General features: G+C 40.7%; 1 protein-coding gene across 4 annotated transcripts in view; it reads left to right on the top strand.

The window, feature by feature from the left end:
* The window catches only part of UPF2 (UPF2 regulator of nonsense mediated mRNA decay), a 96,976-nt gene extending 84,238 nt beyond the window's left edge, over positions 1-12,738 (top strand). For 3 of the 4 annotated variants that reach the window (XM_074324984.2, XM_019710276.3, XM_074324982.2), the window contains exons 20-22: positions 4,094-4,235; positions 5,773-5,893; positions 11,432-12,738. In XM_074324984.2, coding sequence (XP_074181085.1) covers positions 4,094-4,235; positions 5,773-5,893; positions 11,432-11,441 — 273 coding nt within the window. In that variant the 3' untranslated portion in view covers positions 11,442-12,738. Of the gene's footprint in view, positions 1-4,093; positions 4,236-5,772; positions 5,894-6,464; positions 6,655-11,431 lie in introns of those variants that run through there. The other variant, XM_088802348.1, reaches the window with a different exon arrangement.
* Positions 12,739-14,147: the final 1,409 nt, after the last annotated feature.

The following is a 14,147-nucleotide window of genomic DNA, read 5'->3' as shown; positions in this document are numbered from 1 at the left end:
AATACGTAATGTCAGGTTGGGAAAATGCTATGAAGGAAAATAAAGCAAGATCAGAGGCTACAAAGCGATGGGGGTGGGGAGGCCATGAGAGGGAGGCCGCTGCTCAAGACGGATGATCAGGAAAGACCTCTAGGATGTGTGTCGCCTACTGTGGAGGGATATGCTGTCCTCAGAGACGATGCCTGATTTCATCTCTGCTTTAGTCACGTCGTTTCTTGTTACACAAAGGCTCAGAGTTGCACAGTATACCATTTTGCTATAGGGAGAGTAAATCTTGAGATACGAAAAGTATATACCAAATAGAATGTGGACTGGAGGGCTGGAAAGGCTTTACATAGTGACTCACATTAATAGTTAACTTGACTTAGGTTCAGAGCACTGCTGTATCTTTCAGACACTTCCTCATAATTCCTTTCCAGTCATCAGGCGTTTCCTCTGTCCCAGGCTCTTGGGTTATGATGCTTTCAGGAAAGTTTCGCTCTGTCCCACCCTCAGGCCAGGCTGAAGCGCTGCCGTTTCCCTGCTCTCCCATCCTCCACTCAGTCCCTAGAAAAATTGGGGCTTTTTGTTTGTTTGTTTGTTTGTTTGTTTGTTTAATCAAGACTGTAAACTTGGTATTAGACTGAGATCTCTGCAAAACTGCTCTCCTCAGAGCACCCGGAATTTCTAGATCACCACAGTTACCAGGATTCTTGAGGTTCAGAGATTTTGCTTTTCTTGGGACTAAGTTCTCTGAGCTAGACTTTTCTATTTCTGTCATCACATTTTAGGTCTGCTTCATCCTGTTTTTCTTTAAAAGCTCTCAATCCTTAACATAAATTTTTTTGGCATCTGAAAAAGGTTTTTTTAATTGTGACGGGCATACGTAGCAACTTCAGTTAGATAAACCTCAGTTCCCTTTCCCCTGCAGGCACTGGACATTTGTATTACGTGGACACACTTGTTGAGCCTTGAATACTCTTACCTAGAAGGGGGCTAGAAATGTATTTCTGCGAAGATCAAATTGCACAAGAGTGAATAATCAGTTTTTTCATTTGTCCCTCCCTTTTGTGAGGTACAATGAAAATTCATTATACCTTCGTCAACTCGTGCACCGCATTTGACCTTTTCAGAATGAGTAGGCATAAATTACATTCAAACCTACCTTAAGTTTTTCAGCTTTGAAAAATAAATTCATTTTAGCAGTCCCAAATTCTAAATTGTATGGTTCAAAATAAGACTATGTGCTTATTTCTTAGGAGGAATATTTTTAGTTTAAAGTGGATAGATTTTATACTGTGTAACCCATGTAACTATACAAAAGGAGTGGAAGTCCTCGTTTCTTAAAATGTGAGATTTTGTTTAGTTTTTAAGGAAACATTTAAAAAATACTAGCAAACATGAAATGAGAGTTCAGAGTACTTGGCTATTAAGTTTCAACTCATAAACTTTATTTGGAATTTTGGAAAATGTTCAATTTTAGGAACATTATTTGAAGCAACATCACTGGTATTTTGTGGTCTGCAAAAGAAAGTATAGTTTGTTCTGATTTTTATTTCTTTATTTGACTTTTGGGTGTTGGTCCTTCTGGTGCAACATTTTTCCTAGAAAAGTGAGATGTGTTGCCTTTATAGGAATCTTTAATTCTCAAGTGAAAGATCTCTTTGTACCAAATTTATGCTCAGAAAAAACTTTCTCCTCTAATCATTAGGAAAATACTGATGAAGTGAGTAGCTAAAAGAAAGATAATGCCATGGATAATTTATTTATTTCTAGATTTAAATATTTGTGAATTAGGATAGTGAATTGAAATACAATGTTTTAAACAAATGCACAATATATTTATTACAGTTTAGTACTTGTAAACAACCCATTTTTTGCAGTTAACATTTATAAGGAGTCATGATTTGTTTTACATGTCCTTTGACTGGAGTAATTGATACTTGTTTATCATAGTAATGGGATTATATATATGTATTTAGATACATATGTGTATATATATTTTTCCAGTTTCAGCTACAAGTATGCAGTAGCTTCATATATATATATATATATATATATATATATATATATATATATATATGTATATACACACACACATATATATATTTGTTTCTTTTATTTATAATGATTTCTCTTTAGAAGTTATGGCTAAAATTAAAAAGATTGAGTATTGCCACGAATGTGAAGGAACTGGAACTCTCAGACGCTGCTAGTACAATGTGAAATGGTGTAGCCACTTTGGAAAACATTTTCTCATAAAACACATCAGATATTCCCAGCTCTTCTATTCCTAACATTCTTTTATTATTTTTTATTTAAGAGAAATGAAAACATGTCCACACAAATATTTGTACATGAATGTACAACTGCATTTGTAATAACCCCAAACTGGAAATACTCCAAATGCTATCAACAAGCAAACTGATAAACAAGTTGTGGTATATTCATAAGGGAGTAATACTCTGCAATAAAAAGGAATGAACTATTGATACATACGACAACATGGATGCATCTAAGAATCATTGTGTAAAAAGAAGCTGGAGAAAATAGGATACATGTTGAACGATTCAATTTATATACAATTTTAGAAAGTGCAGACTAATCAGTAGTGACAAAAAGCAGTCAGCATTGTCTGAGTAAAGGAATAGGTGGGTAACAAAGGAACAAGAGGGACCTTTGGAGGTGATGGATATACTCACTATATTATCTATTACAGTGAGGTTTTCTTATGTGTATGCATCTGTCAAAACTCATCAAGTTGTACATTTAAAATATGTGTAGTTTACTGTACTCATGTTAAATATAACTCACTAAATTTTTTGTTTGTTTTTTTAAAGATGGTTTTGAGCTTGTATAATAGAAAGTGATAGTTGCAAAGAGTCCATACTAGACCACTAAGTTAATTGAGGAGAAGGGGTGAGGTCTACTAGGCTGGTAGCTAAATGGACTGCCTTAGATAGATTTGTATTTTATATGTGAGATAACTATCTGCTGTGATATAAATGAAATATAGTTATTTGGCTTTGTAGATAGTTTCACACGTACACTTAATATTTTTCACTTTAGTGTACATCTAGCCTTTTGCATTTAGTATTCTGGGTATTACATTTTAAGAGGAACATATTACGTGCATCATAAAAGAATAAATACCAAGAGAGGACATCTGAAATAATAACAAAGAATCAAATTGTCAAATCAAACTCGAATGAATCAGAGATCTCACGCAGGGTTAAGCTTTACTAATAATTTCAAGGATGCACGCATCCAGAAGGCACAGACCAGCCGAGAGAGTTGTGGGATCCTGAGAACAGCTCCTAAGCCCTTCCTTTATGCCTCAGTCAACATGCCTTTGGTCCAAAGTATTAGAGGAGGTTAAGTGAGAAGTGCAGGTTATACACAGCAGAGAGAATTTAGGTTATGAAACATTTCCATTTATTACTCAGTTGCAAAGCTTACTCAACAATTTTCTGGGAGTCATGGCCCGTAAATTCATAGATTCTGTCTAGGTTTGCTTACTTTGCACAATCCTAAACCGGGACATCCTGCTAAAAACAAAAACATTCCATAGGTAAGGACTCTCCACATAACAGAAATAGATCTTGTAGATCGGCTGCTTAACTCGTCTTCCTTTCCCACATCACAGCTGTCTTCAGCAGTAGGAAGGTCTGTTTGTACTGCAGGTGGGCTAGATTTGTTCTAGGTAGCTCAGGAGGGCAGAACTGGTTCCAGAGGACAGAAATGAAAAGGATGCCAATTACAACTTGCTATAGAAAGCCTTTCTGACAATTACTCATACATAATAGGGGCTAAAGGTAGAAAAACGATCCCCTTGGTGCTAGATGTGTGCTCCCCAACATTGCAGAAAGATGAGCGTCTGCTTCTCAGGAGCTTGAACTTGATGGCCTCCACTTCCCATCCAACCCAAGCGAGCCTCTAGTAGGGGAATACCATTATCTCTTTCTGTTCTTGGAGTTTACTGTCTTTATTGATTTATAGGAAGGGAAAGCCACTGTTGTTGTTTTTAATGCTTTTAATTCTACTTACTATTTTATTTGAAATCATTTTTTTCTCTTGAGTTTCTCAAGCCATTTGTGATTTTTTCCCCCCTCAGTTTAAGATCCTTAATGTGCCCATGTCTTCCCAACTTGCTGCAAATCACTGGAACCAGCAGCAGGCAGAACAAGAAGAGAGGATGAGAATGAAAAAACTCACACTAGATATCAATGAACGGCAAGAACAAGAAGATTATCAAGGTATAAAATCACTTATAGGACAGACATAGTAAATTTTGATGCCTTTTAGGCTTTTTAAATATAGAGTGTCAAAGTTGTTCTCGACCTTTCTATGCCATATTTGTATATATTTAGTCTGAATAGCTGATTTTTATTTATATTCTATTCTATGTTCATTTTTCTCTCACTTATTTGTACAATAACAATAAAGTAATTTTCATTATAGTTTGCTCATAATTTTAAATTTCATTATAATCTCATCATAACTCCTTAATTCAGTTAGTTTCCGTACTGTTAGAGCTATGTTTGCAGAAGAGATAATAGTCAGGTTTTAATCATATCATGTTGTCAACTGTGAGCAAATTGACTCAACAAATATTAGCTCGTTTTGTCTATCTGGGAGTCCCAATCTCGAGGACCCTACGTTCCTTCAGATTCGAGGGTATGCTCAAATTAGGATTCTAGTTTCATGCAGACATACTCAGCACTCTTGGATTAACTAGAACCTTCTGTGTAGAGCCCATGGACACTTCATAAGCCAGCCTTTTTTTTTTTTTTTTTTTTTTTTTTTAATTTTATTGGGGAATATTGGGGAACAGTGTATTTCTCCAGGGCCCATCAGCTCCAAGTCATTGTCCTTCAGTCTAGTTGTGGAGGGTGCAGCTCAGCTCCAAGTCCAGTTGCCGTTTTCAATCTTTAGTTGCAGGGGGCGCAGCCCACCATCCCGTGCGGGAATTAAGCTGGCAACCCTGTTGTTGAGAGTTTGTGCTCTAACCAACTGAGCCATCCCATCCGGCCACCCCTCCAGAAGCTCAGTGGCAGCTCGTCTTCAATCTAGTTGTGGAGGGCACAGCTCACTGGCCCATGTGGGAATCGAACCGGCAACCCTGTCGTTCAAAGCTCACTCTCTAACCAACTGAGCCATCTGGCCGACCCTAAGCCAGCCTTTTGATGTTTCTGTGGCACCAGATTTTAGAGCTATTCTGACAACTGCTTTTTGTGCAAGAGATTGTTGTGTAAAGAAGTTCTTGGTTTTCTATCTTTAAGTCCCATTTCTAGAATCTCCTCTTCCAGTTGATACCCGCCATTCTTAATAATAGCTAGCAGTCAGTATAAGTGATTGCTGGGCTGGACACTGTTTTATGTGCTTTTTCAAAGCATTTAATCCATACAACAGTTCTGTGAGATAAATGTTTATTATTATCCTTATTTTACATTTAGGGAAACTGAATCGAAAGTCCCATAGCTAGTAAGTAGCAGAGCTGGATTTGAACCAGTATTGTCTGGCTCCAAACACTCTGCTTGCAGTTATTGTACCATACTGCTTCTGTACTGTTGTACTGCCTCACAAGACCTTTATGTTTGGCCACACTGGCAATAAGGGGAGCCATAGGCCGTGGAAGAGCACGTCTCATCTCCGTATGGAATGGTCGTTTTTCTTTAGTCAGCCACCTGACAGAACTAATACACTTGTTGGCTCCCTTGGGTTTTGTTTGCTTTCATGGGGCAGAACATTTACCAGAGTTCACCACCTTTTCTCTTTTGCTACTTGTTCCAGAAATGCTGCAGTCTCTTGCCCAGCGCCCAGCCCCAGCAAACACCAATAGGGAGCGGCGGCCACGATACCAGCACCCAAAGGGAGCACCTAATGCGGATCTAATCTTTAAGACTGGTGGCAGGTAGGACAGTCTCTCATTCTCCAAAGCTCCTTGTTTTGCATGGTGTCCATGTGGGCAAACCAGATAGTTCTGGATTATACTTATTTGTAAAGGCCGAATTACCACCAAAATAGAAAAATCTTTGAGAAAAGGTATTTGAGAAAAGAAAACCTGTTTATAAAATAGTCACAGTTTTGTTTTGTGTTTTAAATCTTGATTTCAGCCACCGATTCTGGCCACTCTCTCGGAGTGGACTTCTCTTGTTTTTTAAATTTTCTCTTTCGCATTTAGAGAGAAGACCAGCTACAGATCTAGTTTGAGAGAAATCACAGGCTTTGTGTTAGGATCTGTCAGGGTCAACGTTACGTCTTAATGTTTACAGAAACGCAAGACCTAATTACTAGACTTTGAAATATGCAGGTCGAGTTTGTTTTGAGGTATTTTGTTTGTTTTTTAAATTATAAAATGTCCTGCTGGGATTTATGCCAACTCTACTTGAACTTGAGTTGCTTAATGTGAAATAATTAAAACTCCATAAGGAATTTCACACAGAAGATGTTCCCTGATAAGACCTAATTCATCTTTTTTTAAGGATTTAAAAAATTATTTAAAGTTTTTCTGGGATCTGATCTAAAGACCCGTACCATTAACTCAATTTCCTGTTTTGTGATCAGGTTATGATCAAAGTGACATTGGCTTTGCTGCTCTTACTGGTCTCTCTCAGGGTGTTAGTGTTTAGAGGAGGATATACAGCAGCCCTGAGAATCACCTTGTCGTTGGGGGTGGCGAGCAGGTATAGAAGGGAGTCTGCTGGGAGCAGCAGGAGTGCTTTTGTTTTGGGGGAGAGTAGCCCTGGGGAAAATGCAGACGTTAGGGCCTATGTCTTTTATTCACTAAGTGTATTTGTGTGTTTCTGGTAACATTTTTCTTCGAACTGTATGCTCAGACAACTCTAATCAAATTGCGGTCTAGAAAATTGGTTTGTCAAGACAGTTTAGGGATCTGTTTTTTAATATCCGTTGAGTGCAATGTTTTTAGAAATCTAAGTTATAAATGCTGTACAAACCTATCTAATTAGGCATAATGATATATTAGGTTAATTTTAATTATCCAAACTTCATTAAAGTTCCCTAATAAATGTAAATACATGTAAATATTGCTGCTAAACCTAGGTAGGTTAACTGACCATGAAAATATTAGTTTCTTGCTTTTATGTTTTCTCAGAGTGGCTTTAAATATATACCATAGTGTTCTGTTTCCTGTTCTTGTCTCGTGATTAGAGGAGGTTAGAACTATTAGAATATTTTTATCTGGATGTTTCCATCAACTTCACCTGCCTGTATTGCACCTTGACATCTCTGAACACCATTATTTTATTCGTACCAAACCCCTTCTCGAGTCAGATATTGCGAGTGTAGCGTCTTTTCCTAACTTCTAAGTGTTTGACTTTGTAGAATCAGTATGGTGTTTGATACATAATTGATATCTGTAGTAGGATTTGCTCCTCTCCACTTACATGCATCCAGCACCTACCATGCCTTCGGTCCTGTACTATGGAAAATTAAAAAGTAGAAAAAGACAAAGTTTTAACCCTCAGTCTTATAGTTCAGTGGGAAAACCAAGTACAGGTACTTGAAAGAGCTAATTCTAGTCATATATTTCTTTAAAAACTCATTGGTTGAAAGTGTTAAGTACTAAGCATTTCTTAGGCCATAGGGAACAAACATGGGAAGACAGATGTGTAAACATATATGCTATAATGGGTGTGTATATGAACACAAAGGTATGCCTCTCTTAGTTTGCTACCAGTTTTTCAGTCATTTTTCAAAATTCCCTCTCTCCAGTCCCCCAGTTTAGCCAAACTTCGAGGAACTGGCCACGTTTGTTCTTATTTTTTCCTCGTGCACTTGTGTGGCTGACTGTAGTCTCCTGCCTCCCCTGCCATTTCGCTGAAACGGCCTTCCCCAGCCACCAGCTGCCTCCTGGTCTTCATTCAGGAGTCTCTCAGGCTCTCAGAGCACGTAGCATGCGGGCCTCCTGTTCGTCTTGGTTTACTCTATTCCCTGGACCTGGTCTTCTGGTCTTGCTCTTCCCTCCCTGTCTCCCGTCTCCTGACTCCTTTCTGGGCTTGCCTCTGTCTGGAGGTGCTGTGTCTCTAGTTTCTGACTGTATATCCAGCTGTCTTCTAAATAGCCACCTAGATGTCTCACGGGAACTTAAACGTCAGTGCTCCCCTGCCCCCCGCTGCTCTCCTCCGGTGTTCTCTGCGAATGGAAGCACTGCCCACCCAGTTGTCCAAACTAGAAAAGGAGCTTTTAGTTTAAACTCCTCTCTCCCTCAATTTCCATATCTAGTTAATTAACAAATACCTGATTCTTCTGCTGAATGGTTCTCACACTTGCCCATTTTATTCCACCTCCACTGAGAAACCCTAGATCCCGCTACCATCACCTCCCACTGGATTTTGCCAGCAGCCTGCTATCGACTTCTCAGTCTCCAGCTCCAACCCTTCTGTTCCATTCTCTGTGTTCTTTCCACAGTGCACATCTGCTATCTGATTATGTGAGCTCTTCAGTGGGTCCTCATGGCTGGTGGGATAACGTCCAAGGCCCTGAACTTGGTTAAACAGCCCTGCATGATGGGGGTGTGCTTGCTTTATTAGCTTTCTCTTGCTATTTTTAACCCCTACTCCCAAGCAAGCTGGCCTTTTAGTTCTTCTTCTTAGGGTCTGTTGGCCGCCCCTTGTTTGGAACCCTCTCATGCTTTCCCTGGGAGAGCTCGTGCTCCTTCGTCAGATCTCACCTTGGTACTCTGAAGCCTGACAGGTCAGTGTGTGTGCCGCCCTGGCTCACGTCTCTCCACAGCCCGAGCTAACCACCTTGCTCGCTTGTCGCTTCCCCCGTGAGACTGAAACCTGGGGCAGCAGCGGAGCCATTGTAAGTCCTGCGTACTTCCTGCTGCCTGGCCCATAGTACCATTTGCCGAAAATAAGACCTAGCCACGCAGTTGGTTCTAATGCGTCTTTTGGAGCAAAAATTAATATAAGACCCGGTTTTATTTTACTATAGGACCCGGTCTTATATAACATATAATATAATAAATATAATATAACATACCAGGTCTTATACTAATTTTTGCTCCAAAAGATGCATTAGAGCCAATTGTCCGGCTAGGTCTTATTTTCGGGGAAACACGGTAGATGCTCAGTAAATATTTGTTGAGTGGACAGAGGGCCTTTTACAAATCTATGTGTAGTCATTTCACAGTCTTTCTCCTTGTGTTTTCCTCCCTAACTTTCTTCCCTGTCGTTTCTGGATTTTGTGAGAGTCCCAACTCTTGAGCAACCCCTCTACCTGTTTTAAATCTCTTCTTAAAATCATAACTTGAAAAAAAGAAAAACCCAACTTGTCCATCATTCTTGAAAAGGCCCTCTGTAAAGTATCATGATATTTTCAAAGCCAGTGCTGTTACAGAGTGGGTGTGGATGACCAGTATAGAGGAACAAGCAGACGTGTAAACATGAGTTTTTGAGCCTTTTGAGCACCAAATGTTCTTTGCCGTTTTTTATACTTAAGTTTTAAGCGGAGAAATGTAGTAACTTGAAAGAACATAACTGATGGGGTAGAGTCTCTTGGTGCTTTGTCTCCTCTTTGTTTTCTATTTTCAATGCTGGGCCCAGACTTGGCAGAAAGATGTTTATATGGCACAGTGGTTTATCAGCTCGCTTACGGAGAACGTGCTGAGCGGGGATTCCTGTACAAAGGAGCAAAAAGAGAATTCTGTGAGTGAGAGCTGAGAAACTGTTTTCAATTTGATCCTTAACTTGGCAAGTGCTTTTTAAAAAATAAATTGTTATCAATATTGTTGAAATTACATAGCAGATACAGGGACATTTATTTGGAAACTCATTAGTAAAGCATTTTAATGTTTTACTTACCTGTGGATTTTGATTAGGCTCCCAGACGTTAATTATGATTTTTACCCTTTCTAATCAGAATCAAAATAAGAGCTGTAAGTTCAAACTTCCGCCCTTCTCCCTGGGCAGTAATGCTGTAACAAAGTATAGGCATTTGCTTATAATGAGTTAAAATAGCAATAGCGCTCTCTAAGCAAACCAAGTAGCCAGGGACCCCTTAGTGCAGGACTTGGTTGTTTTCTGCTTGGTTCATGTCGAAAACATTGAAGCTTGACATCTTTGCGAAGTGTTAGTGCTAAGATAGTTTATATGCTACAGATTCGCATGCATTACACCAGTGCTCCCCAAACTTTAAAATACGTATTTGAATCACCTTGACTTTCATTACACTGCTGGTGCTGATTCATTTCTAACCAGCTCCCAGGTGATGGCAGAGCTGCTGCAGTGTGGACCACACTCTTGAGTAGCAAGCGCTGTATGAACAGGCTTTTTTTTTAAACCCATCTTAAGGAGAATGTGTATTTTTTATTACATATTTTCTGTATGTCCTTATTTGTAAGGTTAAATGTGGTAGTTTTGTTATAAAACAGAGTCCCACCTACAATAGCATTTAATCCAAAGTGTAGATTGTAAGTACTTTTTGGGCTCTTTGGTTTTTAAATCTCTCAGATTTATTGTTTGCTTATAAACCAGTCAAGTGATACCGCCTACACTATACCTAGTGACAGAAGTGTGTCTTCTTATCAAAGACTATGAACAGTTCTTTCCTGTCATTCATTTAAAGTATTTTTATTTTAGACCGTTGCTTTCTCTTGATTTCAGGAGAGAGACTTTTCTCTTTTTCTCAGGGAATACTTGTGTTATTGACCTTTTTTCCATTTAGTTCAGTTCTGCACATGTTATCCAGGCTTTGGATGTTTCTTGCTAATGTAACTTGCCTTGTGAAAAACAAACTACTAGTTTGCTAGAGCTTCCATAAGAAAGTACCACACACTGGGTGACTTAAATAACAGAACTCTTTGTCACAGTTCTGGAGGCAAGTCCGCGAGCCAGGTGTCGGCAGGGTTGGTTCCTTCTGAGGGCCATGAGGGAGAATGTGTTCCAGGCCTCTCGCCTGGCTTCTGATGGTTTGCCAGCAACGTCTGGCATCCCTTGGCTTCTGCACCACCATCTGATCTCTGCCTTCATCTTCACAGGGCATTCTTCCTGTGTGTGTGTCTGTCTGAATCTCCCAGTGTTCTAAGGGCAAGGTCTACTGCTTTGCTGGCCCATCCTGCTCCTCGTAACTAATTACACCTGCAATGACCCTAATTCCAAATAAGGTCACCTGCGGTACTAGGGGTTAGACTTCTACATATGAATTTGGGGGGTCCACCATTCAACCATCACACAAACCATGGATTTCGGCATCTGAGAAAGTCATTGCAGGAAAGATACCCGGATCACTGTCCGAATTGCTTTCTTTAGTGCCCCTCCAGAGGCTCCTGTTGTGTCTGAGTCAGTAGGAGTTTGCGTGCTCTTTGCAAAGCACTGATTTGTGTGGCGACCTCAGTAATAGTGACTGGTGGTGTTTCAGGGCTCTTTTCTTGCTGGAGCTTTGTCCTCAGTTTGGTTCTTTAATGTTGCCCCGTTTGTGCCCCCAGGAGACGTTGATCCAGCAGCACGTGTCATTTCATTAGGTCCTGTATCTGATGTTGTGGATAGTGGAGTCCTCCAGCAATTGAATGAGAGCAGTGGACACATCTCAGCATGTCGGTCTAAAGAGTTGCGAATCCAAACCTGGGACAGGCTGGGGCCATGAGGCGGGGACAGCAGCCTCTGCCAACACCGGAACAAGCCGAGCTTCCAGATGAGGCACACACGGCCTTTTGTCATGGAAATCATGGGAGGGTTCATCTTCTCCTGAGAATAGCAGTCAAGAAATGAGATGGTTAACTTGACTACTGAGCAGTTACACCCAGAAGAGCGGCAGTGAGATGACTGAGCCGGAGAAGAAAGGGCTGTAATGGTAATGGTATGGGGGAAATGAACTTGAGTTTTAAAATTGATTTGAGTTACAGTGTCTCTGAATTGAACATCCCATGTTGGAAGAAGATACATTTGGGGGCTCCAGGACTACAGTAGAAAAGTATAGAGCAAGCAGTAAAATCTTCTAGTAAAAACTTACATGCAGGACAACAAAATGATGAAAGATAATTAAATACCAGGTAATCTACCAGGAAGGCTTTTGTTTAGGAATTTGCTTCAAGAGGAACAAGGGATGAGGGAGAAAAATCAGTTTTATCCATCAGAGTCAGTGATACAAAATTGCCTATTAGGGTGAAAGAAAAATGTGAAGACTGTTAGTATACAAAGAACATGGATTCAGAGGGCTTAGGGAAGTCTGCCACCAGGCTGAGAAGAGGGGTACTGAGCCCATCGTAAGTATCATAGTATCATTGGAAACAGCGTGTCACAGGAAATGGACGAAGGACAACAAGAAGTGGATCAGAAGATTTTGTTGACCTTCATGGGTTTACAGCCTCTGTCTCTAAACAAAGTATGGAAACAGTAGAGCTTTTATTTTGCTTTTGTTTTGTTTTGTACCCCTCCCCTGCACCTTCTCTCCACCCCCTACCCACCCCCACCTCACCCCCCGACTAAATAGAAATGAGGGTTCTTAGTCTGTTTCTGGCAATCTGTTAATTTATTAGGATAGTTGTCTTTCGTTTGCTTTCCAGTAGGCGTAGTAAATTTAGTTAAAGAGCACATCTGTATGCTACAACTTGATTACATCTTTTTTCCTAGCTATTTTGCATTTTTTCTTTTACCATGTTTCAGTTTCTGCATGTAGAATTAAATAAGAAACAAAATTGTAAAGTTGTAACATTTCACATGGAAATGCTGCCCGAACTTCACCAGCTTCAAAAATCTGACCTTTGCCGATGCTGCAATAAAGTGTTGTAATTTAGATCTGGTGTGGTTGCATTTTCTTTGGTTTGGGTTTTGGAAATCTAGTAAATGGGTAAGTCTTAGCTGCTTCTATAAAGGTCATCTTCGTCCTTTATAAAGTGGCCTCAGAGACGATTTCTTCAGCATATCACTCGTAGTGTTGCTATCCCTTCAGCTTTCTGTATTTTGCATTGTTTTCCAGGGTGCCTGAGTTAGCTTCCTTTTGGGTCAGTACCAGAAGGGGCCTGTGGCGACCAGAGAAATGAACATTTTTAGAACAGGCGGAACGTTGGTTAAAGTGGAAACTGTCGGCACAGCACCGGAGCAGGAGTGTTTACGGCTCACCCACGTGCAGAAAGGTGATGAGAGCTTGTAGGAGGGAGGCAGGCGACACAGAGACCGCTGCTTTCCCTTTCAGAGGCCGCCTTATAGTCTAAAGGAGTGAGTGTAATCACTCCTGCAAACACATCTGAAATTCAGCTGCGTCATTAGAATTTGAAAAGAAATTGAATTTTAATTAGAAAAAAGTTTCAAAACTCCACTTAATTTGATTATCCCTATTTTCCAACCTTCCTCACCATCTTCATCGCTGACCTGTGTGCTATTACTTACTGTTCTGTGTTGGGGAGAATGGTTGCAAGTTTTGTCATTTTTATACTATTTATAAGTTTTAAATTGTCAGGGAGCCAGGGATAATTGTAGTGTGCAGCCTGCCTGCCGGTCAGCGGTGGGGATTGCCCTTCATTCCCCTTGCATCTGTCACCTAGAAAGAGCGCGGTCACTAGCAGGTGTGACCATAAAGAGAGGGGATCACATACGCTGGTCGGTAGCATTGCTACTTCAGTCAGGTTACTGTAACAGTGATAGGTTATTGGGGCCCAGAAGAGTAGTGATATGTAAGATCGGTTCTGTGTTAACCACCAAGAAGCTTGCTTCCATTTTTTAAAAACTGAGGGGGAAAGCCTCCAGAATTTTGAAAACTACTGTGATTCTCCTAAGCTTGTCACCCTTTGGGCCTCTCTTTGTCCTGTGATCCACCAGAGGAATCAGCTGTCAGTCTTCTTCCTTTGATCCTTTAATTCCTCTTTGGGGACTAACAATCCAACAGGGCCTCTGGGGACCTGAGAGTCTGTCCGGTGAGTCCCTGCACTGCCTGTGAGAGCCGCCCAGGCCCTTGCAGGCTCTTAGTCTCCAGACAGTATTGGACCCTGGTGGCCAGACAAGAAAGGCTACAGATCACACACAGTGGCTAGACCTGAACAAGGAGCAACACGAGGACAGCAAACACCGCCTAAGATACAGCAGCACAGGAGGGCGAGGTGCCGAGCCCTGGAGGCCCCGGGTGGTGATCCAGGAACGGGGGGGATGTCAGCTTTGGAAGAAACACTGTTCTCGGATGGGATCCGTCCTGAGATATGCGGTGAGCTG

The sequence above is a fragment of the Rhinolophus sinicus genome, chromosome 1, assembly GCF_057876585.1.
Source record: "Rhinolophus sinicus isolate RSI-liver-muscle chromosome 1, RSI-T2T, whole genome shotgun sequence".
NCBI classification, from domain to species: Eukaryota; Metazoa; Chordata; class Mammalia; order Chiroptera; family Rhinolophidae; genus Rhinolophus; species Rhinolophus sinicus.
This window is presented reverse-complemented; position numbering and strand designations above follow the sequence as displayed.